Consider the following 24,975-nt stretch of genomic DNA (forward strand, 5'->3'; position numbering starts at 1 on the left):
TACGAACAAATCACGAATCAATTTCGAAGTTTTCCAACAAGTAAAAGGTACGATGTCCGGACGTGTCCTCCACAAGTGGAAAAATCCAGAGCTCGTCGACGATCCCCTCGCACGACCGCGAACCATTACTTTCGCACGCAAAAAGCTTCGTTTCATCCCCCGTACATTTCTCCTTTCACTCCCGCAGCAGACATACGTTCTCGGAATATCTGGGCTGTACGTAATACCTACGTCCGAGAACCGGAACGTCGCGTCGATGCGAAAGGATATTTTTTTTTCCTATTTCTATCAGTTTCTGTTATACGTGTAACGCTCTCGGGTGTGCGTATAATAAACTACATGCATACGTGTACGTAACAATATATTTTGCGCATAACGAGCAAGATAACTATAACAAATTCCGGGAGTATAATTGCCTGGAAGTTTTCCCCTTCATCTAATTAAGCACATATTATTATACAGTGGTACTCTCTCAATAGAGCCGCGCAGCAAATGGATAATGATTCTGTCTTATTCCCATTAAAGCGCACAGTCTTTGGTGTAAAACGGTTACATGAACAATTACGTGTACGTAAAAAAAAAAAAAAAAGAAACAGATGTGTCAATAAAATATTGACAGACAAGTATTTTTCCCTTGCCAGAACGAAATGAAATGGGAGTCCAACCGATACGCCTCGATGCATCCGAGTGTGAATCAGAGGCTGGCCCTATCGAGAGAGCGTACCGTATTACAGGGTGTAAATACGACGTAAAAATATAAACGCGTATAAAAAAATTGAATCCATCGCCGTCGTAGATGAAGGTGTAAGGCGGGTGTAGGGCGGAGTGCAGCGGCCTCGTTACATCAGGGGTCCGTAGAGCTCGATCCTTGATCAGGGGGTGGTTTTAACCCGCAAATCCATAATAATTTACGATGTCACCGCAGCCGGGAACGGGAATATCGAAAGCCTCCCTTACGGCAGCGGCGCGGCGGTCGATCTTGTAGGGGATGGCGGAGGAGGAGGATCAGGCGGTGCAGGCGCACCTTTGAAAAAATCCGGGCGGTATTACACCTGCCGCGTCGAAAGGCTGTAAATACGTACGTGCGTACACCTCGTGCCTCGTGCCAGCGACGAAACCGCATACGCGGAACCTGCTCGCGGATCGTATCGCGTCGAGTCGAGTCGTTGCGACGGGGGGGGGTGGGGGGCGTGGCGGGGCGGCCTAGGTGTACCTAGGTGTACCTAGGACTCTATACCTATAACTAGCGCGTCGCCCGGTTTTACGCGGACGTCGGCGTGACGGCGTCGCGTCGCGTCGCGGCGCTTGCGTGGCTGGCAGGTCGCCGAGTGCGGCGTAGCGAAGGACCGAGAGCGTCGTCTCCCCGAGCTCGGGCTCGGCCGTCGGGAGCTCGGTAGTATACCCAAAGTCGGCACCCCGCTCGAACACGCCATCGCACGACGGACGCACACTCTTCACCGGCGGCAGGGTCTGATAACGAACGAAACGACAGATATACATATACCTATACGTATAAACGTATATGCGTGCATACATTTATATATATATATACATATACATGTATACATGTATGTATATGTGTGTGTGTGTGTGGGGGGGGGGGGTGAATTTGTGTGTATATATAGATAGTAATCCGTCAGCTGCGAGCGAAAGAGAGAGAGAGAGAGAGAAGGAGACGGGGACGAGGGAAAGGGGAGAGAGACACCCACGTATATCTGTAGAACAATAATTGAATTGCTGTGGGTGAAAATTAAATTGTTAAAAATTTAAAAAATAAACAAAAAAAACGGTAAGAAATATCACACGGGCAAGTTTCGTTAACGTTTTCATATCAGGCGGGACGGTTTTATTTTTTTTTTATTTATTTTTTTTTTTTTCTCGTTCTTATCGCGTCAGGTGAGAGGGATACTCTCCGAGGTGTATATTTTTGCTTTTCGATTTTACCCTCGTTTCTTATGTATTTTTTATTTACGGTTTTAACCTAGCGCGTTTTATCTTTTTCTAATTATATTTCATCTCGTCTTTTTCTTCAACATTTTCGAACGTTGCTTCGTATTTCGCGTCTCTTAATTTTCTCCGTCTGCCGTCACGGCACCAGTTCATCGCGGAAGGGTAATTTATATTTTCTTATCTCTTATCGCGTTGCCTCGAAAGTAAAAGAAAAACACTTGACGCGACGTTCGTTCGTTCCGTTCCGTCTCGTTTCGTCTCTCGTCTCTCGTCTCTCGTCTCTCGTCTCTCGTCTCTCGTCTCTCCTACATCGTATCGCGATTCTCGCTTCTCGCGTCTCGCGGCTCGCGTCGTTCGTCGCGTTCGTCTCGTCTCGTCTCGTCTCGTTTCGTTTCGTTTCGTTTCGTTTCGTTCCGTTCTGTTCGCGACAGCGCGGCTGCTGTTGCAGGTGCGATCGCATACTTATACGTATGAACGACTCGCGGAGGTGTTTCGTCGATAAAAATTTTTTTGTGAAATATCAATATACCTACGTTACAGCGTGTCGTACCCCCAAAATCTAAACTCTCGGTGTACCTGAGAGTTTAAAAAACAAACAAAAAAAAAAAAAGAAACAACAAAACGTAACAAAAAAATCTCACAAAAATTAATCAGTCGGTTGCAAGTTTAACAAACAAAAACGAAAAAAAAAAAAAAAAACAAAACGAAACCAAAATACGTACGTACGCACCAGCAAGCAACATCCTCGTAACAATATAACAATAAAGTGATACTTTCAGCGTGACTCCGTCAAAGAGAATGTAATAATACGTACAAACCCCCCCGTCCTCCTCCTCCTCCTCCTTCCTCTTTTCATCCCTCATAGTTCGCCTCGTGATAACGTAAACGTCGGCAAAAAACAAAAAACACAAAAAGCTAAAAAATACGGCGAGGGATCAGCGTCGCGTATCGAGTTGCCCAAAATACGAAACCTACACGCATACGTACAACCATACGTGTATATACACACACACACACATATATATATATACACACATATATATGTATATATTGTATATGTATATGTATGCATGATACACGCTTGTACGCATATGTGTACATGTTAGATCGTATAACGCATACCGCGTATGTTATTTTCCACCCACGTACGCGGCAGTTATTTCATTTAGAATCTCTCGGGTGTCTCTATCGTCCCGTGAGATATTCCGTGGAATTTTTTTTTTTTTCAGTAGAGAGAAAGAAAATAAGATAAAAATAAAATTGGTGCGGTTGAACGTACAGCAAGATTCGATAATATTGCAGGATCCCCTGCGAGTGGAGCTGCAAGTGAAATAGCGCAGACGTTTTCTAATCCGATGTCGTGACGTGTAAACTGTGTTGTAGTTTATATGAGGAAGAGAGGGAAATTGAAAAGAATTTGAAAGAATATAAATGTAAACGAACGACGATACGTTAAACGTTGTTAATCGGTAATGATAAGTATGAACGATTAAAAAAGACAAATAGAAAACGGTGAACGAGGTGCCGATAAGGGAGTGTAAGTTGTTACGCAGAGACACGAGGAAGCGTCTCTCTTCTTATAATTATCGCCGCGTACCTCGTTTGGCACGACGACAACGACGAGGAATAAGAAGAAAAAGAAGAAGAGAAAGTGGGGGAGAATAGAAGTATCGCGTAAGAATTAGCGTGTGTGCGGAGATCGGCGCGAGGCTGAAAAAAAAACCAGCTACGATGATGATTTTGACGAGCCTTGGCGCGAAAGCTGTGTCGAATCCTTGACCATCCCCCGTTAGAAGGGATCATGCAGCGTTGATTTAGATTTGGAAGATAATTTGCGGCGAAACCGTAATACGGGTGTAACGCTCCTGAATTGACGCAACGCCGCGAGAGTGGCGGGAGATTTTTTAATTTTTATCACGCAACAAAAGTCCATGTTCGAAGAAACAGGGGAATATCACATCGCACCTTTCCTCGAAGTGAGGGTGAATCGGAAACGGCGGGTGACATGCGACCGGATAAAAAGGACGAGATTTTGCAAAACGGAGAATAAATGAATCGTTATACACGGCGTTGTAGACGGTGCCGAAGAAACACGAGGAGTATCTCTGAGCGAAGAAGCTGCCCTCGGCTCGATAACTTATACTTCTTACCAGTGAGTCGATTGGGAGACTCTGAAATCGGTCCGATAAACCTTGATACATGTGCATATAACGCTTCAGGTATATTATAACGACTAGAAGGGCAGAGATGCGTCATTTCTGTCGTTTCTCATTATCCGACGGTTAAATGTTTCAAGACTTACGTACAAATCTGATATATTCCGAAGACCATTCGTTTCAAGTTCGATCTTATACGCGATAGGGGAAAAAAAAACAAACAAACAAGCAAACCAAAAAAGAAACAAAATTAATAATATTAACATTACGGTAATATAGTTGAGATAATAGTATTGGTAATATAAATAATAATAATTGTAACAGCAACAACAATATCAGGCGTAATCATAGTATTAATAATAATAGTAATAATAATAACAACAACAACAACAGCAACAACAACAATAGAAACAATAACCGCAGTAACAATAGTATTACTACGTTATTCGTACGATGACGACAAAATACGACGCAAGATAATTATTATATACGATGTTTGAATATTTGTGAAATTTTTAACGCCGTATACATAATCGAGGTTAAGAGAGAAGGAAGAAAAAAAAATTTGAAAAAAATACCGAATAAATAGTAAAAATTTATGAAATATAACACATGCATGCGTGTAACAATAATAAATAAGAAGTGTGATTCGATTTTTAAATAATTTTTTATATCTATCGTATATACGTAACGGTTTCAATATTTAGTAAATCATAATAATACTACAATATTAATAGCAACATTAATAATAATAAATTGAAGTAAAAAAAAAAATCTCGATGACGGATGTAACAAAACCGGCATAACATTGTACGAAGGGGAAGGAAAAACTAAACGTAGAAGAAAAAAGAACAGCTGTAGTAACTTCGGGAGTTGAGAAAATATATGTAAGCATTTGTCAAAGTGCGATATATAACGTTGAAGGTATATATATAAAAAAATACAATAGAAAGCATCTCCCCCCCACTCTTGTATAACATATATATACATATATATATATATATTATATGGGGGAGTTCAAATACGGGCCAGTAATTTCAACCCTGGACTACTGTTCCAGTCTGTTCTCTGGGACGAATCAAGCGTCGACGGGCGGTGGAGCATCGAGCAGGCCGACGACTGTATCGGCCATGCAGGAGGAGCTGCTGATAGAGAAACAGACCGCTAATAAATCGGCCCCCTTGTCGCCCGGCGGTGGTTCCGATTCGGCGGTCCAGGTCGGAGGCGGGGGATCTCGGGAGGGCGGCGTAAAGTCGAAGGACCAGCAGGAGCAGGAACGGGACGTCGTCTCGATATCCTCGATGTCCTCCTTGGCAGGGATGAGCTCGATAACCTCGATGACGGTATCGGGATCGGACAAGGAGGGCGGTCCTCAGCCCTCGCCGTTCCCCGGGGACCCGGTGAGGGTGCCGAGCCTCTGGGCGGACGACGGGAGCCTCCACGCTCTACCGGTGAACGGATCCCTGGCGGCCTTTCAAAATTTCCCAACCGGCGGACCGGCCGGTTTGTTCGCGAACACGGGGAGCGGTTCCGCGGTCAACGCCGGCTCATCGAGACGCGCCATTACGGCCAGTCACAATTTTCCCCAGCAAGCCGGTGCCGCGGGTGCAGGTATAAGTGGTGCTAGTGCAGGTAGTGCTGGTGTTGGTGGTGCCGGTGGTGCAGGTACGACTAGCGGCGTACCTGGTGTTGTTTCGCGACACGGAGTTTTGTCGGTTTCGTCACCGCCCCAACAGCAACAACAGCAACAGCAACAGCAGTCGCAGTCCCAGGCACAGAGTCAGCAGACCCAAGCTCAGCAGCAGCAGCAGCAGCAGCAGCAGCAGCAACCCCAGCAGCAATCTCAGCCCCAACAGCAACAGCAACAGCAACAGCAACAGCAGCAGCAGCAGCAGCAGCAACAAGCCGCGGTATCGAATCACCCCGGCGTATACGTTCAGGGGAAAGGCTACGCCGCGTGGTCCGGCGGCTCTCAGTCCGCCGTTGGGCCTCAGCAATGGGGCGGCGGGGGTGGGGGCGGGGGTGGGGGACCACAGGGGGCCGGCACCCCGGCCCTGCAGTCCCCCTGGAGCCGCGGAAGGTCCGTGCCGAATCTCCCGCCGCTGCACTCCTCGCTCCACGTGGCCGCTGCCGCGGCCGCTGCCGCTGCTAGCCTCCAGGGCAGGAAACCGAGTCCTACCTTCTCGGGTCATCCGGGGCACCCTGGACACCCGGGACATCCGGGTCACCCGGGGCATCCCGGACATCCCGGACACCCTGGGCACACCGGGCCCACTGGTATCAGTCCGGTTAAGTTCAGGAGGAGCACTTCTTATCCGGGAAAGACCAGCTTGTATCAACAGCCGGCCGCGCCCACCTTCGAAGTTACCGGTGCCGACGAGAGGGATCTTCTTCAGATGCCACCTTATCAGCAGGTGAGTTATTTGTCGATCGATTCCGTAGCTTGACCAATTAACGACAGCAACAACAAAAACAACAACAACTGCACTCGTTGGATACGCGGATTTATACGAGACTTTGCGCCGTTTCGATCGATTTGTTATCTTATGTTTATTACAGTCGGTGCATCGATTGTCGCGTCTCGAGTCAAATCCGGAAAGTTAGTCCCGTAACTTGGATTGTTACAGAAGCCGATTACGTCGTGGTTGACTTTGATCGGTAATCGCTCGTAATGAAATATTCTCTACGTATGATATTACACCTGTTACGGTAATATTTAGTTTGTTAGAAAAATAATGTGCTTCGTAAGGTATTTTCATCGCTGAAGATACGCGGTTTTAACTCGACAGACGCAGAATCCGAAACTCGTTTCTGGCGATGTTGAACAAACGTGTATGGCCAAAATTCCGTGCGTTTAGAAACCGTTATCGTTGCTCGTCGATCTTATCGCTGAATATGATCGATCTGTGGAAAAATCGGTGAAACACTTGGGGAGTGATCGAACAATGATTCGAATACATCTTTGAAATTTTGTGTTAAACGTCGTAAGATCGTAATCAACGAAGATTGGTGTAAACGCGTCGTGCACTTCTTTTATTTATAGTCTGCCCCGCAGATAGCGGTGTAAAAAGTAAAACTTGGGGACGAATTATTCACGAGGCATGCATGGTTTATTGTTAGCACTGTACCTGTACATTAGCGTGAGCCAAAAAAAAATGTACCTATCGAATCTGTGGGCTTAAAAGAACCTATTTACTCAGAAAAAAATTGTCCCGTTTGGAAAAATTTTTAGCTCAATTTTAAAAAGTGTCGCTGGCCATTTGAAATTTCCCGTTTAAATAACACCTGACAAATTTTTTTTTTTCATTAAAAAAGCTGTAACTTTTGAACCGTTTGAGATAAAAAAATTTTCAAGGCATATTCTTGCAGGGCATTAAATTCTCTAAACAAGATTCCCGAGTCAAATTTCCATACTCAATAATTCGCGTACTCACGGGTCGTGAAAGTCAAAGAAAAGCGTCGTGGTTGAGAATTACACCAACTCGTAAAGGTAGAGTCGAAAGTTTTCGCTAATCTGCGGAAAAAGTAAATAAACCGCGGTATCTGTGGTGTTATACACACGTGCAGAGGTAAATTTCTAACGGTCTAAAATTATACGCAAGTATAAATAGAATTGCGGATTTGAATGCGCTAAGGCTGTTACGTAGGTAGGTGGGTAGGTATTATTTTCCTACGTGTTAGAAAAATCGAACATACCGTTCGTAGGACAATTAACAGCTTCGGTTTTTATCATGCTCGCAAGATGTGCCGCTGGATATCACGTGCGCACCTCTACGACGTTGAAAAAAAAAAAATTGTGCGTGTACAATTAGCGGTAATATACTAAAAGATGCCGTCAACTTTCAACTTAAAAAACAAACCGTAAACGACCATTTATTATTCGGTAATAACCGTGCTCGATCATTATTCACGAACTTCGTGCATCTCGTCTCACGATCAACCGATCGTGTATACGTAGCAATTTACTACTTCTGAGCGGTACAAGGTACACTTTACGACTTTATGTCCATGGCGAGTTGTAACCTCGACAAATTACGAAAATACGGACTCGGTCGAGTTTTAATTATTTTCCGATAAGCTGACGGTATCCGTTTGTCACGAAAGATGTCGGCAAGGGATTCGGGCTTTTCGAATCTCTGACCACCTTAAGGTTCATTGATTTATCGGCGATGAACGATGACGTTGCGATATACCTGGAGGAGGGGCAACGGATGAGTCTTTCATCGGTAACGTTGAAATCACACGACCACGTTGAAGTTAGTAACGTTTGTAAAGTAACGAAACATCATGGAACGAATCGTTGTACAATTTTGACTTTACAAAATATGTTCGGCTTTCGACGTTACAATATATGAATTTCGGACAATCCTAAGGTTGGAAAGTAACGATTTAAAGTAACGGTACCGGCTTCAACGTCATAAATTACAAGTTCCTGTGCTTTCCGAGTATGAGAAATCCGATTGATAATCGTTGCGACCAATTCTGGTACCTACTGAAAATTATACACTCCGAATGGCGAACCGACATTGTACGCAGCAGTCGTCGCAGCCTTCTCGCCTATCGCTATCTTCTCGTAGATTTAACGAACTCTAAGAGGCATATCTCAGCTGTGTCAAACACGCGTGTAGTTCCTTACATGTATCAGATAGAGAGAAGCGCGTGGTCTGCAAGCGAGTCTAGGTTACGCTCGGCTTCTATTCTTCTTCTTCTTTTTCTTCTTCGTCATGGTCCCCTTTTCTTCTTCTCATTCCTCCTCTCCTCTCAAACCTTCACGGCGTGTGCCGGTCGGGCGGGTGACGTTTTTCCCAGCTATTTTAAGCGGTGTCTAAAAATAAAGATCTTCGTCTCCGCGATTGAATGGCAAATCTCGTTAGCTGATCTTCTCGCTGCAGCTGACGGTCCCCTCCTCTCCCTTCGCCACGAGCTTTGGTAGCCCTATTTTCGCGCCCCCTCTCGAATCGGACCCTCCTTCGTCCAACGATCATCGGAGTGCCGGTTGCACCTAGGTTCTACCAACAGCTCGACAATTACACATATCGATGTAGATTCGAATCGGTCCATCTCCCGCACGCTTCTCGAATCCTTACCAACGCGTAGTTATAAAAAGAAAAAATAAAAATACAACAAAAAAAAAAAAACCCTCCTCTTATTCATCCCAACATCGACGTAATCCAACCATCAAGAGCTTTCCCGTTCCGGTGTTGCACGGCACACATTAGCCAGAGGATATGGTAGACCAGACGCAGACCGCGGTCTGGAAAAACTTGTGGCATACAGACATTGACGCGTGTTCGTTTACGCCTCTTTCTCTCTCTCTCTCTATGTATATATATATATATATGTATATATATGTATAGATAATACATATAATATACCTATAATTATTCCACCTTTTGCGCACGCGTCTCGGCTTGGCCGGATCCACGGCACCGGCATCCCAGAACCAGAACCAGCAGCAGCAGCAGCAGCAGCAGCAGCAGCAACGACAGCACCGGGTTACGTAACTTGTGGAACAAACATATCGCGCAAGAGCGATAAGAGGCGCCGCCGTTTGATGACTGCGCGCGCGCATGTGTGCGTGTGTGTACGTTATAAATATGTATGTCGGAACACACACAAACACACACACACACGTACACCTGGAGGACGCTTGTCCGTGTGTGTCATGCAGTAACGCAACCCGGTGTGTACTTACCATGCGGTTTAACGTAGGCGCGTATTGTTGGCAGATATACATACATGTATATACGTATGTGCTTGTCGTGAATGTGGTTTATGGCCTCGAGGCTTATAAACATATTCATTCCGCGTTTATGCCTGTGTATGCGTAAGCGGCTCGGTTAATATTCGTCGTCGTATATACACATATGTATATATATATATATATATATATATATATACGCGTATCGTGCTTGCGCGCGTGTCGCGTGTGGGTGGGTGGATGGGTGCATACGCGTACGTGTGTACGTGCATACGTGCGTAAAAGCGTCGTACGTAGTTACGGTGACGGGGAACACGCGGGCTGGAGATTGTCGCCCGCAACGTGGAAGCAACGTGCACACGGTAATACCGGGCAACGTGGAAGCAATTGCCAGGAAGTGTACCATTAGTCCCGACTACTACCTACCGGCTCTTCTTGTCGCAGGGCTTCTACGGACCTACTCTCGTTACTGCTTCCACTATTAATCTCTCTCTCTCTCTCTCTCTCCGTCACTCTGCCTGCATATAACGCAACCGCAACGCGGGCATTATCTTCAGTAACGTTTCGTTCCTCTACATCTTTCTTATCCGAAAATGCACGGTTACTTTTTACACCTCGCGATGCGCAAACGATGTTAAAATGTCGAGACACAAGTTGTACACTGAGAGAAATATTTAGTTTCGGTCACCGCTCGGTCCTTAACTGTTTTCATTGTTTACCACAATCGGAAAATATAGTTCGAGGTAGAAAATGGAAATTAGTTTTCTAGCTGTTACCGGAAAGTCTGGTATCCGTTGCTATTCTTTCTCGTTACGATCACTGTTGCTATATTTTCTTGCAACTGTTGCGAAAATTTAACGCTTGTGCAAGAATAAATTGACGTTAAAGCCTTATTCGACTAAAAAAGTAGAGTAATAGTCACAAACTGATTTTGCGCTGCAATTACCAAAAAAGGATCGACAATAACGCAAAATGTTTACGCGTACCTCGGTTTTCGTAATTCCAACAATATACGAACAGTTTTTTTAACGATGCCTGTTTTACTTTTAGTTCTTTTAGCTACTGTAACAATTGAAATTTTTCTCAGCGTAGCTACATTCCAATCCACTTCGTAATCGAAACTTGCTTTTACTCAATAATTTTTAATGTGAAAAGTTTCACACTATTTTTCTTCTTCTTCTTTGTATATTTTCTTCCTCTTACAAGTCGTTTGCTTCTCCATTAAAAAATCAAATGCAACTATTGATAGACTGATTTTCATTCTCGCTTTTTCTTTCTTCAAAATTCAACACATCCTCGAAACTGATTCAGATGTTACATGTACATAATATGAAACGAGTTACGGTTTTACCGAGATAATTCAACCATCTATATATATATATATATATATATATATATATATATATATATATATATATATGCTCGATGTATAATCTAAAGATTTGTTTACTTTTCCTCGCGTGCGGTGCAGAGTGTATAAAACGGTTCTAGGCGTATAGAAATCTAGGCAGAGGATTACCGAGGCTGCTTAATCCATACGTACTTGGCCTACATACTCACGTCTACGTTAATTTATCCCATTATTATCTTACACTACGCTCTATACCTATCTAGGTGTTGTATTACATACCTATATACATATATATATATATGTATACATGTATACTTGTACCTATTCGCGTCTCTGTTAATTGGGTTTTAAGGATTAAATAATGGAAGAAATCTTGCGATTACCTTTCACGCCAGGGAATTTATACGGGTGCAGTATTAGACGAAAGATTTCTCGATCGATGTTTTTACCTATAATTCATCCTTTTGCGACTTTTAACACGCGTGTGTATACGGATTTGGAATTTTCATTTTCCTGCAAACGCATGAATTTCGCTCTCACGGTTGTACGGACGGGGATATCCACTTTGTTTAATTAAAATTAAAACTTGTCCCATTTCCAGCTCGCGTTTTCCTGAAAATGCTCTGCGGCTAGCTTTACACTTGTCACGTAATGTCGGCGTGGCGCTCTTTACAGGCGGAAACGATATATTCGTTGATAACGGTATAATTGTTGAATGTTTTCTTAAACTAGGTTCGTGCTGTTGTACGATTATTTTTTCTCATTATCGCCAGTGCTCGTGACTATACTTTTACTTTACGTATATTATAGAAATCTCCGTAATTTCTCATTGAATTCTCGATGCTGTTGTAATTCTCGCGTACTTGCAGAGGAGAGTAAAAATCGTACATCCCGATTGGTTACAGTTACGAGTCTGTAAACTAGGAAATTATGGTGAAATCGGTATCGTTACAACAACGTTTGAATATTGTTGAAGTAACAACAATTTGTTGTGTATAAATCACTATTATTAGTGTGATTGCACAGTTTTCAGTATCATACACTCAATGTTTTACGATGATTGCAATATTACTCTGTTTTCTCACGCGTGCTACAATGATTTTTTTTTCATCTCGATATACAAGCCTTTAGAATCGTTGTATTCTTGCACCCGGAATAAAATTCTCCAAATTCTCTAAAAATGAAGAGTACAGAGGCTATTATATAAAAACAGAAAAGTAACCCAACTAGACTTTCCGCTCACATATAAGGCTGCACTATTAAAAAATAGTATTTTTTATTTTATCCCGCAGAACCATTACACGCGGACAAAAATTTCTTCGTAATGACCAAAATTTGGTTCTGGAAACGAAATTTCAGGGTTATGATACAGTTTGTTGTACGATCCCGTAGATTTCTTTGCGTATGCGAAATCACATGTATTACGGTAAAATCATTTTACGAGGTCTGAAGAATAATTGTTTAATTGTGATAATTAAAAAAAATTATCGCTTGATTCTCATTTATGCTACACGAATTAAGTGCCACGTGTCAAACAACGAGAAAGAAATATGCCATTGCGAATCGACTCGCTGATTCAATGCCGTTAAACGAACAATGATTTATTTGTACTGATTATACCAGACCAGATGCCTGGAGAACCTTCCGATAACTGCTGATATTACTTCACTCGCGGGAAAGGATTTTTCGCGTCTAAAAATTCATTTAAAAAAAAAAAAATGCAAAATACCGTTACCTCTGAGTGTATCGTCATATTTTCCAAGTTACGTTAAAAAATTAACACACGTAGTCGTTGGTTCAGTAATGACAATACGAAATCCACCCAGTCTAATCGTCGCAATATCACTTTCATTCGAGAAATTATAACATTGTATAAATTTATTTATTTAACCAGAGTAAATTGCATAATTTACCATACCTCACTTAACAATAACCATTTTACACAAGTAAAATCGAATCCAGTTACGACGCTGGACCGCATGACAAAAAAATTCTTGACGTTTCCCCCTCCGAACCACAAGACACATTTTCCAATCGAACCGTCAGGTCGGCTGAAAACGTAACGCGTCTTTCAATTTGTGACACCTTGTATATACGCGTATTACATACGTAGGCAGGCAGGCATGCCTGAAAGGCTGCAACGACACTCGACTCCGGCCTAGTTTCAGCCGCACATGCATTATTTTATACCTAGCGATGATAACGTCGTGCATGTTGGAGTGGTTAACAGTCTGCGATCATCATGATGGACGTCGATAGTCGATGGCTTCTCGGTCACGGCGACCTGCCGGCTTGTTTTTCAAGGTGAATCGCGTGCACCACCGCCAGACGGTGGAACACCTTGTGTCTTCTTCTTATTCTCTTTAAGCTCATTAAGTGCGCGTCGCTCGCATCGGGGATGCGGTTGCGGAATTTTGCAAAGCGCGGTGATAGCCTTCGCATATTTGTTCTTCGATGCTGACATGCCTTGATTGCCTGACCTACAGAGGTCGGAAAGGAAAACATTTTCTTCAGAGTTCATGTTTAAATGAATAAATTTTGATTTTATACGTCGGATAATTTTAATCGAAATCTTTGCTTAGCACTTAAAAATTTTGATTTGCTCTCTTTTTCTTTTTAACGTTCATAATCAGGTGTCGAAGGTTTTTCGAAGGTTGAAATAAAAAGTAAACTTTGTCCGATGAAAAAAAAATAAAAAAAAAAAACAACTATTTTTACCCTCAAGAAAGAAAGAAAATGGAAGAAATAAAAATTTCACATCTAGAACGTAGATTCAAAATTCGTGCTTACCACTGAATTACATAACATTGCACGGATTCAAGTTTTTCTCAAAAATCGTTTTCGAATACCGCGATTCGGAGAAAATCCAATCGCTGCAGATAATAATCGATATCGTTTAATCGATGAAATAAAATTATTCTTATCGAGATGCCGCAAGGATAAACAAGACGCGACGATGACCTGAAAAACTCTGCTGTTGTTTAACATTATGTATTACACTACGTAACGAAACTGGACCATGTTTATCGGCATTGCTGCGGTTATTGCCGAGAGTTTAATTACCGGTTGGAAAAATCATAATCTTTTAAACCGCTTCGCGCTTTTGTAACAATCAGCGTATCCACATGTTCTCGTTTACTATTGTTAAATTCGATTTCACGGTTGAACAGCGTTTATCGCAAGGTCCCCTTCCTTCCTATCCCGTCCACCCTACCTATCGCTTATTTTCGAAAGTTTCTCCTTTTGTTTTTGCCTTCGTTTTTTCGTAAGTTTCTTTTCTCGTAATTCCTTTCTTTTTCTCTATAATTTTTTTCCTCTTCTTTTATTACACTTTGTACATACACGAGCATTGCGCGATATTGTCGTTACTGTATTTTTCTCTCTCTCTCTCTCTCGTTTTTTATTCTCCTTCGTTTCGGTTTTATCGCCAGTACGACACTGTTGCATTAACCATACGCTGCATAGGCAGAGACAGGCATACACTTACTCAAACAAACGCACAAACACAGACACACGTATAGACAAACTTGCGAGGTTTCGTAACGCCATGCGCTTGTGGATAAAGAATTGAAACGCAAGAAGCTTCGCTCGACCGATCAATATATATATATATATATATATATATATATATATATATATATAATATATATGCATGTGTATATATATACATACATACATCATCCACCCACCTATCCTCCGTATGCTACATATTATATGTATACGTATACATTTGTATATGCCATAAATGCTTCTTGCCGTCGTCAATGTAATAAACCATTACTTTGGGGAAACTCGTACCTATAACTAATTCAGATGGGGAAAATGGGGCGTCAAATGTTGGTTCGGCGCCTCGTTACACCCAAGTATACAACTCTGTGTCTGTGCATATGTATATATATACATACACACACACACACATACACACACACAACGATATATAGGATACAGTATACAGACAATCAAGGGGATGGGACATCTGGTTTTTTTTTTTTTTTTCTTTCTTTCTTTACTTTTACGTCATTTATTTCTTCCCGCACGCTGCCCGAAATGCGGGGAACTCGACCTCTTTCCCGTTTCAATTTCTCTGATCAAATTTGCCAGGGTCAAAGATACGGGCGAATGTACAATGATGATGATAATAATAATAAAAATAACAATAAATATAATAACAATAAACTTGTTAGCCAACGCTTCGTTAATTCTCATGCACGTTGAACGATGCAGCAGCTATAAGGCTTGCGTGTTGAGAAGGAGGAGAAGGAGGTTGTGATATCGAAGCAACTACACAAGAGATGCAAAATAATTCATTTTGCCATTACGCGTGCAATCCATCTTGGACGTGTTTTCTGTTTTTAATTAAAGAGAGTGGGGGGTGGGGGGGGAAGAAAAAAAAATGGCGACAGTAGCCACGAGAGGGAGGAAGCGACGAATAATCATCCGTAGAAACAAAAGGAACACGAAGAAGAGAAAAATTCATGACCGCATTAGAGACGCTGCACGAACTTGTGCAATATATTTATAATACAACGCTGACACGTGTGTAAATGTACGTACCTACGTTTAAATTAGTATGGGTATAAAACGTACGTATACCTATGTATACCGAATGGAAAGCGAATGACGACTCGGCTCGTTGCAATTATTCCATGCGATCGTGAATATATAAATGCTCGTTATTACAAGTTTTGCATACGGCTAGAATTATTAGCTGTAATCGTAAGTTCGTTGTGTCTATTCTTTCGTTTCAAATATGGTACGTACAGCTAGATGTATGTACTTTCTTTGAAATTTCACACGGTTCGTTTAACGCTTACGCAGACTTTTAGGTGGTGTTTAATTGATTAATTCCTTATCGAAGGGGACAAGAATCGTTACGGGTTAAGTTTGGCGAATGGATGCACGAGGTTGAAGTTTGCAACGTATTGCGGTAACGAAATATTGGGAAAAAATGGTTATTTTTGAAAATTTTAGAATGATTTTTAAGCAACTGATATTTCCAAATATCAGTGTGTTTTGTTTCATTACGGTTTAACGAATTTCAGACAATTTCTGTATTTCAAAATCGCGAAACAACGGTTTTTCCTCAGCACGAATCGATACGATAACGCCACTAACTTCAATATGGTATGGACATAAGAACAAAGTCAATTGCATGAAATCAAGTCAGCTGCAGTTGAAAGATGTGTGAGTTATAAATTGAATCGACTCTGCGAAAAGTATTAGAATCATCGTATATCCGTCTTACAAGTGTTAATTGAATTAAATAAATCATCACCGCGAAGTGTTTGAAGAGAATTCATTCCTCTGATAATAATTATGTACAATTTCACGGTGTCCGTGCAGTGTGTATAACTATTCACTGCATTTGTCGGAATGAACTCCGTGTGGCATCCTCTTACACAATCGTTCGAGAGATACCGCAGAGAGCATGTGTGCCGCAGTGGTATAATAACAACGAGGTATACATTTTGTTTTTTTTTTTTTACTTTCATTTGTTCTTTTTTTTTTTTATCTTGTCTCCAACGATTCGAACGCTCATGTAACCGCGCTGCACGCCCATCAACGCCTGCAGTATATTACACAGCAGCTCGTCACTGATGATAAAAAGCACGAGGATTTAAAGACCCACATAAAAGTGTACTGCTGTAGTCGTCGTCTCATTATCAGACATGTTTTATTCCCTTATTAACACGCTTGACTAGCGGTGTACGTTTCCTGGGTTTTATAACGAAAAGCTCGCGCGTAAGCTCGACGAATAAAAGCTGCACCACGACGAAAATGAAAGATCGAATTATGCCAAGGTATATTCAAAGGTGGCTTGAGGTGGTTTGCCTCGATCTATCGATCAGGCTTTAGAGAGAAATCGACGCGACGACCTGTTGACAAATCGAAATGACAACGACCGACGATCAATGCCAGGCAAGAAAATGTTGTCGAGGAAATAAAAAGCGCAGCACCGATACACGAACGGAATGACACAACTTAAACGTGAGAGAAACCGCTCTCTTTGATTGTTAACCGATCGTTCGCTCGTTGCAGTGCGTTTGTAATATTGTACAAGGCATCGGCAATGGAAGTACCAAGATCGTGTGGCAATGCGCGTGCATTACTTGGCGCGTGTGCATCGAGTCGTCGTATTTAAGCGGCAGCGAGAGTGAAATGGACGTTGTGGAACTTAAATAAACTCACGGGGAATGGAACGGACAACTACACAGCTCTGCCAGATAATCTACCGGTGACTCACGATCGGTCTGCAGGTATCGCGTATTGGGTTGCTCCGCATTTTCAAAGCGCCATTGCGGAGTGCGTGCCGATGACGGGAGTAGAGAAAGAGAACGAGAATGAGAAAGAGAAGGACAAGGAGGAAGAGACTGAGAGTCAGAATCGATTTATTGAATTACATCGTTGTGAGGAAAAAAAAAAAAAAAATACCACCACCATTGCACGATTAAGAGGTAACACTACTGTGAAAACCTAAGAAAGCACAATTTTTTTTTTTGTCGGATAGAAGAAAAGGTAACGTGATAGAAAAATATATAAATAACAAGTCCAATCGGAAGAGAAAGAAGAGTGGCATTAGTTGTAACTCGATTGATCATTGGCGTGTCTGTCCTCGCACCATGCGCTTCAACCTATGCTGTGTAACCCGAACGATGAACGATTCAATTTAGAACGATATCTCGTTATATTGTTGCGCCGGTTAATGGGTCCGCGGTTTCGTTCAATTATCTCGAGGATTATACGTTGCATGTTGTACAACTACGTGTATTCGTACCGAGATGGGTTCGGTTTACCTGCATGCGCATCGACTGCAGCTTCGTTAACGAAAACATTCCACTGCAGAGACCGAACGGTGCAGGAATTTTTTCTACATCGAGAAGATTAGATTTTACCGATACCGTAAACTCTTTGACGAAACTCAAGTAGCTTCTTATCAATGTTGTTGCGTGGTCACATTTTTATGGTCGAAACACTTGGAAGCCTCTGTTAGTAACACTCGTTTCTGGTCTATTACAGATGGTTTACAGATGTGAATTCCGCTCGTGACAAACTGTTTAAACAAACCGTTCAACATCGCCGATGAGAAAGATTCATACGCGAGTTAACAAAAATCATACACGGCTTTAAACCGTCTTCAGCTCCATAAATTCCAAGAATCGAGTCTCAACTTCTGAACAACTCGATCGGTGCAGGATTTCGGGACCGTGGAAAATGGTCTTATTTCGCGTTGGTTTAGCGTGCGTTTATCTTTAAGCATCTCGTTATACACGCAAATGCATTTGACTTATAAATGTTTGTCATCCGGTAGGACAGATTTGCGGAGGTATAAGCCGTGTCATTATGCAATGCGATAAGGATCCTGCCTGTAATAATCTCTGTGCCTCATCCTCCGAGGACTAAACCACAGGATCCTGTCCACGACAATGAATATAATTTTCGTCCGCCCAATCCTGAGGAATTTCTGCTCGCTTGCGTCTTCCCGCTGCTGGGTGTAAAGTTGATAAAGTACCTATTCGCACCCCTTACTCGTAGTTATGTATCCATATCGAGGTTCATCAAAGGCTCTCTTCCGGTCTTCCTCGACGTCATCCAGCGGTACAGAGATCTCTGGATCCTTGAAACGAGCTGTAGACTTGGCCACCTCCTACTCACACTCGTTTACACCTGGATCTGTGTGTGTGCATGTATTACAGACGAAAGGTGTACGTATATACCAACGTAAGATATCGACCGGTGGTCGTTTGTGGCCGCGTCTTCCCCACCTTCGTCGCTAAACCAAACTCTGCAGAGGTCTTGCGCCTGCGTCAGACAATCTCTGCTCGCGTATAACCTATGACATGTAAAACACGAATAACGTAGACGCGAACCTACATACCGTAGAACGTATGTTGTACCTACCGTTGGAGGTATGCGTTGGACGTTTATGCAGTGTGGCGTGTACCTATACACGAACATCGAGTGCCGATGATCGCGTGGCATGAGCAGCTAGCATTAAAGGCCATGGTAGGTATGTGTCTACGTATAAACACGTTATACATGGTCCTCTGGTGTACGCAGGTACGTACGTATACCTTGTACATTGACGCGCTTACACGTATGTACCGCGAACCACGAAACCATCTCCTCTCTATATTCGTACAACGAGCATACCGGCGCACAGGTCGATAGATGCGCCTTCAGCATTGCCGGTCGTCGACGCATTCCATTATAAGCCCGGTGCTTGGACGTGACTCTCGAAGTGGAGTAACCATGTGTGTTACAGCCACTTTTGTTGCCGCCACGTCATAACCTTTCTTCACCGAGGTTTTCATCCCAGCTATTATTACCACATCCTACTGAAATGTCAGTGGGTACGCAGAACGCGACCGTGGAACGGTATCCAGTATAGGTACCGTCCCAATTGCATCCCCGGCCGATCTCATTGTCACGTTATGCATGTACGCTTTCGGAAATCGCCACTTGTCGAGACCACCGCTCCGACACCTGCAGATCTCTCTCTTGCAGTTCCCACGGCCAATGGCTGTTTCGGCGTCCCTTGGTTCGCTTCGCCACGGAATTTTCACGCGCTATTTTAAGATTAGCTCGGTTTAAATTCGCGGCCGGGCACAGCCGCAGTGGCGTGACCCAGTGAGTGCCAGGAGTGCCTGACTATCCGCTGTTGCAGTGGCAGGCTAAGGTAGGTCAGCTGCGTGGAGCCGGGTGCCCGGGCGCGGCGAATCGGTGCAGGGTGTAGGTATGTACCTTACCCAGGTACTACACCCCTTTACGGTACCATCCGCATCAAGGCAAACCAATAGATCTACTCTCGATACATGCGCTTGAAGCACCTTTGCCACGCACCGATAACGACGATGGGATCACGATGTTGGAAGAGTGAATTTGTTCCGAGGTTTATGGATTTTCGGTACAGTCACACAGTGGCCATTCATGATCGAAGACGTTATGAAAGGCCGGGTGGTTTCTCCGATGGACTGCGAATTGAGGTTACTTGGCATGCTCAGCGATTGAACCATGTGTATAGATTCTTTGGTACGAACTCGTGGCGTGGAATTGGTGGCCTCCTTCTTATACCACGGGGCTGTTATTCGTTCTGTCACGAATTCGCGATAGTATCACAGGTCGTGTATTGATTTACAAGGTACTTACAGCGGGTGGAATAAAAGGGGTATCGGAAACGATCGGCGTACCTGTTAAAACGAAATTGGGTCATTCTATTCACATTTTTTTTGCATGCTTGAGTAGGTACGAGAGACCAGAAAGAGGAGCAACTTGTTAGGAAGATACGTCGATAATCGATAAGTTCGTTTACCTCAACTTCTAAATTGAACTGACTTTTGGAATTTTGGAAAGAAAATGTACGAGTTTAATGCGTCAAGTTTTTAGTTTTGTTTTATACTTTCCACAAGCTCGTTTGTCTTTTGTACGAAGTCTTCCTGCGTATTCGAAAGTGTGTTTGCGAGTAAAATCTCTTCGCGTTCTCTTGCGAATCGCCCAAATTGTTGTTTCAAGCTTGTTCAACGTCTTTTAGCGTGCCGGATTCGTAAGTTCTTTAATACAAATCATCGCCTGAAACTACAATGTGGAATAGTCAATACGAACAAACGTCAATGACGGCTCTTGTAAATTTGGTCAAGAATTCAAGTGGGTGCCCTTCGAAGTCGGGGACGAAAGAAGTCCGAGGAATTTCATCTCCCTACGTAAATAGCCACATATTTCGAGTTCGCCTTGTAAAGATCATACATACGTGAATTGCATTCAAACATCGTTCAGACTCTCCGTATGACAAACGACGAGTTGACCACCCTCCGAACTTGTCTTTGGATACGACTGTCCACCTCCGATGATATGAAATCTCGAGTACAGGCATTCCTTACGTAATATCTCGAATTGTAGACCCGTACAGCGACCCAATTACACGGACCTGTGAACCATTCCGTCCATTACACCCTCTGAATAAACCTCAATGTCGAATTTTACTGAATAAGAAAGAAACTGAAAGACGGAGAAGGTAGTATATTTGTGCAATCAGTTCGGTGTGGAAGGAAAGTACCCGATGTGTACCTCACCGACTTTCTTCCTTCTAGATACGCCGTCGTAGGTAAAGAAATATTAGACTCGTATTTTTTTTTTGGTCTGCCAATTGAGCTGTTCGAGGGGTTAAAAACCAGCCGTAAAAGTTCGACCCCAAATTAAGTCAAATTTTCAGAATTTCGCGATGACGATGTGAACACATCTTTCGATATTTCGTTCTTACTCTTAGGAATTGCACACCTCTTATTTGCTGGTAGTAAAAACTTGCGGTGTGTTTATCACCCTCTCCAAACGGTGGGATTAGCCTGTGAGAAAAATAGGTTTCCAATATTTTCTATCGTACCACACCATGTCTTAGAGAATAAAGAAAATCGGCGAGGTACACTCGATTCCTTGCTAGATGTGGGTGATCCATCCTGCACCTTCCTAGGGATTAACACCTGCGTCGCATCGGGGTGTGAAAAGTCGATCGAAACCATGCAATGCATGGCGGAAGTAGGAGAAGCAACGCGCGGAAGTAGCGGCAGGACGGCGATGCCAAGGGGATGAGGAGGGGTGAAAGAAATAGAGAGAAAGAGAGAGAGAGAGAGAGAGAGAGAGAGAGAGAGAGAGAGAGAGGACCGATGCAGGTTCCTCTCGCGATGCAGGAATCGGGGCGTTCTGCCAGCCGGTGGCGTAACTGGGTCAACCCGTTAGCACCGTTCGAACCTCTCGGGCTTCCAGCAACCTCCCTCCTCGTCCAGCGCGGGGGATGACGAGGATATTTGGGAGGACGAAGCTCGGGGCTCGTCGTCTGCCCTCGTGGAAATCCGGAGGCGAGGATGCTCCCTCATCCCTTCACCACCTCGAAACCCGCCCCACGGCCTCTCTGTCTCTCCACACACACCACCGACGTCACGAATCAATAGAGCTGCCAGTGTTGCTGCCGCTGCAAGCTGCACTTTGCTGATCTCATTCGTTATTTCGTACGTTGTACGTACATACCTATGGATGGTAATTGTATTACGACGTACCGGATCGCACGTGGACACACGTGATTGTCCGCAAATCAGGCTATTTACATATTTAATATATGGTTGCATGGGAAACCTCGGGGAATTATTTTACTTCCAATACGTTATATAGGTCATGCTACGGTGTTGGAAAAATTTTACTAAACGTAATTTTGAAGCGCACTGAGAGAAATTTTTTGTTCCGGTTACCGCTCGGTCCTTAACTATTTTCATTTTTTAACCACAATCGAAAAATATAGTTCGAGGTAGAAAATGAAAATTAGTTTTCTAGCTGTTACCGGAAACTCTAGTATCCGTTGCTATTCTTTCTCATTACGATCACTGTTACTATATTTCCCTGTAGCTGTTGCTAAAATTTACTGCTGTGACGTTTTTATCTATAACCGTGTACGTACCGTGAGTTTTTCAGTAAAACTCTTATGCTCACGTATTGAAAAATACCAAATTTTTACCGGGGTCAATTTACGAAATTCATTTTTTTACTACACAAGGAAAATCATGTGGATGTTGTACTTGTTTTAAAGCTCTTCTCGAGAGTTTCGCGCGGATAAGAGGCGGTTGTGAATTGTGTCCCTAAGACTCGGCTACGTAACCGCGACCGGAGTGAAAGCCCTCATCCTGCGTTCTTGGAAAGTTAATATAAGCTCTTAGAGCCTTACTCGATAAGAAAGTCACGAATCAATACACGTGGAAGTGGCATTGAAGGGTGGGTTTGGTAAACCCTTGAGATTATACTCTCCAGTCTCTCCGCACTTCGTCCGTATCTCGAACAGCTATTATATTCAGTTAATTCTAATCGATTATAAAATACGTGGAATGCCCGGGAAAACTAATGTCGGAAACTTTTTCAACTACAATACATGGAAAATGTAACGATCACGACGGGGTAAATCGGATCGTGTAGACTAAAGAGAAACCGAAAGACAGGAATAACGGCGATGTTTTCACCCTCTCTTAATTTTCAACCCGTAATTTATTCCCTCGGTATGAATATAATACCTTCCATCATCTCGTCAAAGATGAAACGCAGTCGGAGTGTAGTGCAGCACGTACGTCATATCTACGCCTAGAAATCCTCGAGTGGTAGCCGATCACGCTCGTTATTGAGTAAATCCTTTACCTGGAACTAAGCTTATCTTCACAATTTCGAACCCCTTTGAATTCGCAGCAAGGAAAACGCGACGACTATAACGGACCTCTTGATTAATATCCGTCTCGTCTGAAAGCTCACCACAAATACAAGTGTGAAACAATTTTAGGAAAATCGATTTTGAAATCGAGAATCGAGTTTATTTTTTCACATATTATTACTCGACCACCGAACTGCTACGGATTATATCGAAGTCGAGATTTCAAAATTTTCATAGTTTGCAAACTTCGTTTCTCATCTCGCTCTCCCATCGTCACCAGGAAATAACTTTTCGGTTCCTCGGTCAGGGCGACGAGGATGTTCGACGATAAGCACCGAGTTCGAAGCTGCACATCCCAGCGTCCTCGACGTCGTGTTATATGCATGTAGGGGCGGTTTCATCCCCCTCGGTGGAAATGGCCCCTTGAAACCGAGCAAGTCGATACTCTCTTTCTCGAACTGGGCCACGTGTATCTGGGTCAAGCCCAGCTTCTACCCGTTTCGCAAGTAATCGGTAATGTTACGCAATCGAAAGTAACTTCCTACCCCGAGCGCATGCGCTGCCCGTATCCACCGCCACCACCACCCCCTCTCTTCCGCCTCCCCCGCCCCCTTTTGCCCCTCCGTTTTAGCACGCCGCCCTTGCGCCGTGGCCTGCCAACCCTTGGTTATATAGGTAGGTGTGTTGTACGGACAGGGTAGACCTTCGCTCCTCCTATAGGGCCCCACCTTGCACCCTTCGAAATCCAGATCTTCCCGTTTTCTCGTTCCTCTTCGGTGACCCGGCCTTCTGGAATTATCCCAGAAAAACACCGCCGCAGGGGGTTAGAGTTATCCTTACCCTGATAAAAATCTGCCGCTGGAATTTTCGGATTTGAACGTGACTGCAGTCACTGGGATTTTTGTGTTTTTAGCTATATTTCGTAAAGCGATAGGTTACAGATTTTTATTATTTTTTGTTTTTGCTCCTATCTCGTCAATTATATCTTCTTGCGTATTAGATTGTTGCAATATAATGTACGCAAATATTATCGAACGTTTCGCTAACGGCAACTGATTTGAAAAGGAAACAACGGTTTTTTGAATCCGGGATTGCGGGCAGAGATAAAAATTGGAAACTATCGAAGAAAAAATCACAAGGGGTGGCAGAAAAAAATACAGCACGTAGTGTAACACTTGGGATGGATCAGGGATTCGAGAGTAAGGAATGAAGTGAGATTATAACCCAGTGGCTAGAAAAATATAAACGTGGGATCTTTTCCGCGCGTCAAACTCCGTCCATAAAACTTAGAAAGACCCGAAAGCTTGGAAAGTTTCAATATCTCCTCGCCATTTCGCAGGATTTGTCCACCTACCGAAACATCAGCAAAGGCAGTTTTCTTTTTTCTTTCGTTTTTACACCTCATGCGGAGTAGTATATAAAACTCACCTGTGGTTTCTTTGCCTCTCTTTTCTACAGCCAGCTTCGCTCTTTGCGTCTACCTTTCACGCTTATACATTTTGTAAATATTTTTTTCCCTCCCTGATCGATCGTGAGGTGATTTTTTCCTACAGATCCGAGAGCTGTTTGTATACAAATTTTCTTTGACATTCCCTGTGTAAGGAAATGGAGAAAATATGTTTCGCACGTGCTGCTGACAACA

General features: G+C 43.2%; 1 protein-coding gene across 1 annotated transcript in view; it reads left to right on the forward strand.

The window, feature by feature from the left end:
* The first annotated feature begins 3,658 nt into the window (after window positions 1-3,658).
* Window positions 3,659-24,975, forward strand: part of LOC124184874 (cytoplasmic polyadenylation element-binding protein 2) — a 122,239-nt gene continuing 100,922 nt past the window's right edge. Inside the window, exons 1-2 of the mRNA XM_046575045.1 lie at window positions 3,659-5,878; window positions 5,963-6,520. Coding sequence (XP_046431001.1) covers window positions 5,114-5,878; window positions 5,963-6,520 — 1,323 coding nt within the window. The 5' untranslated portion in view covers window positions 3,659-5,113. The remainder of the gene's footprint in view (window positions 5,879-5,962; window positions 6,521-24,975) is intronic.

Source organism: Neodiprion fabricii, chromosome 6 (assembly GCF_021155785.1).
Source record: "Neodiprion fabricii isolate iyNeoFabr1 chromosome 6, iyNeoFabr1.1, whole genome shotgun sequence".
In the NCBI taxonomy this organism is placed as follows: domain Eukaryota; kingdom Metazoa; phylum Arthropoda; class Insecta; order Hymenoptera; family Diprionidae; genus Neodiprion; species Neodiprion fabricii.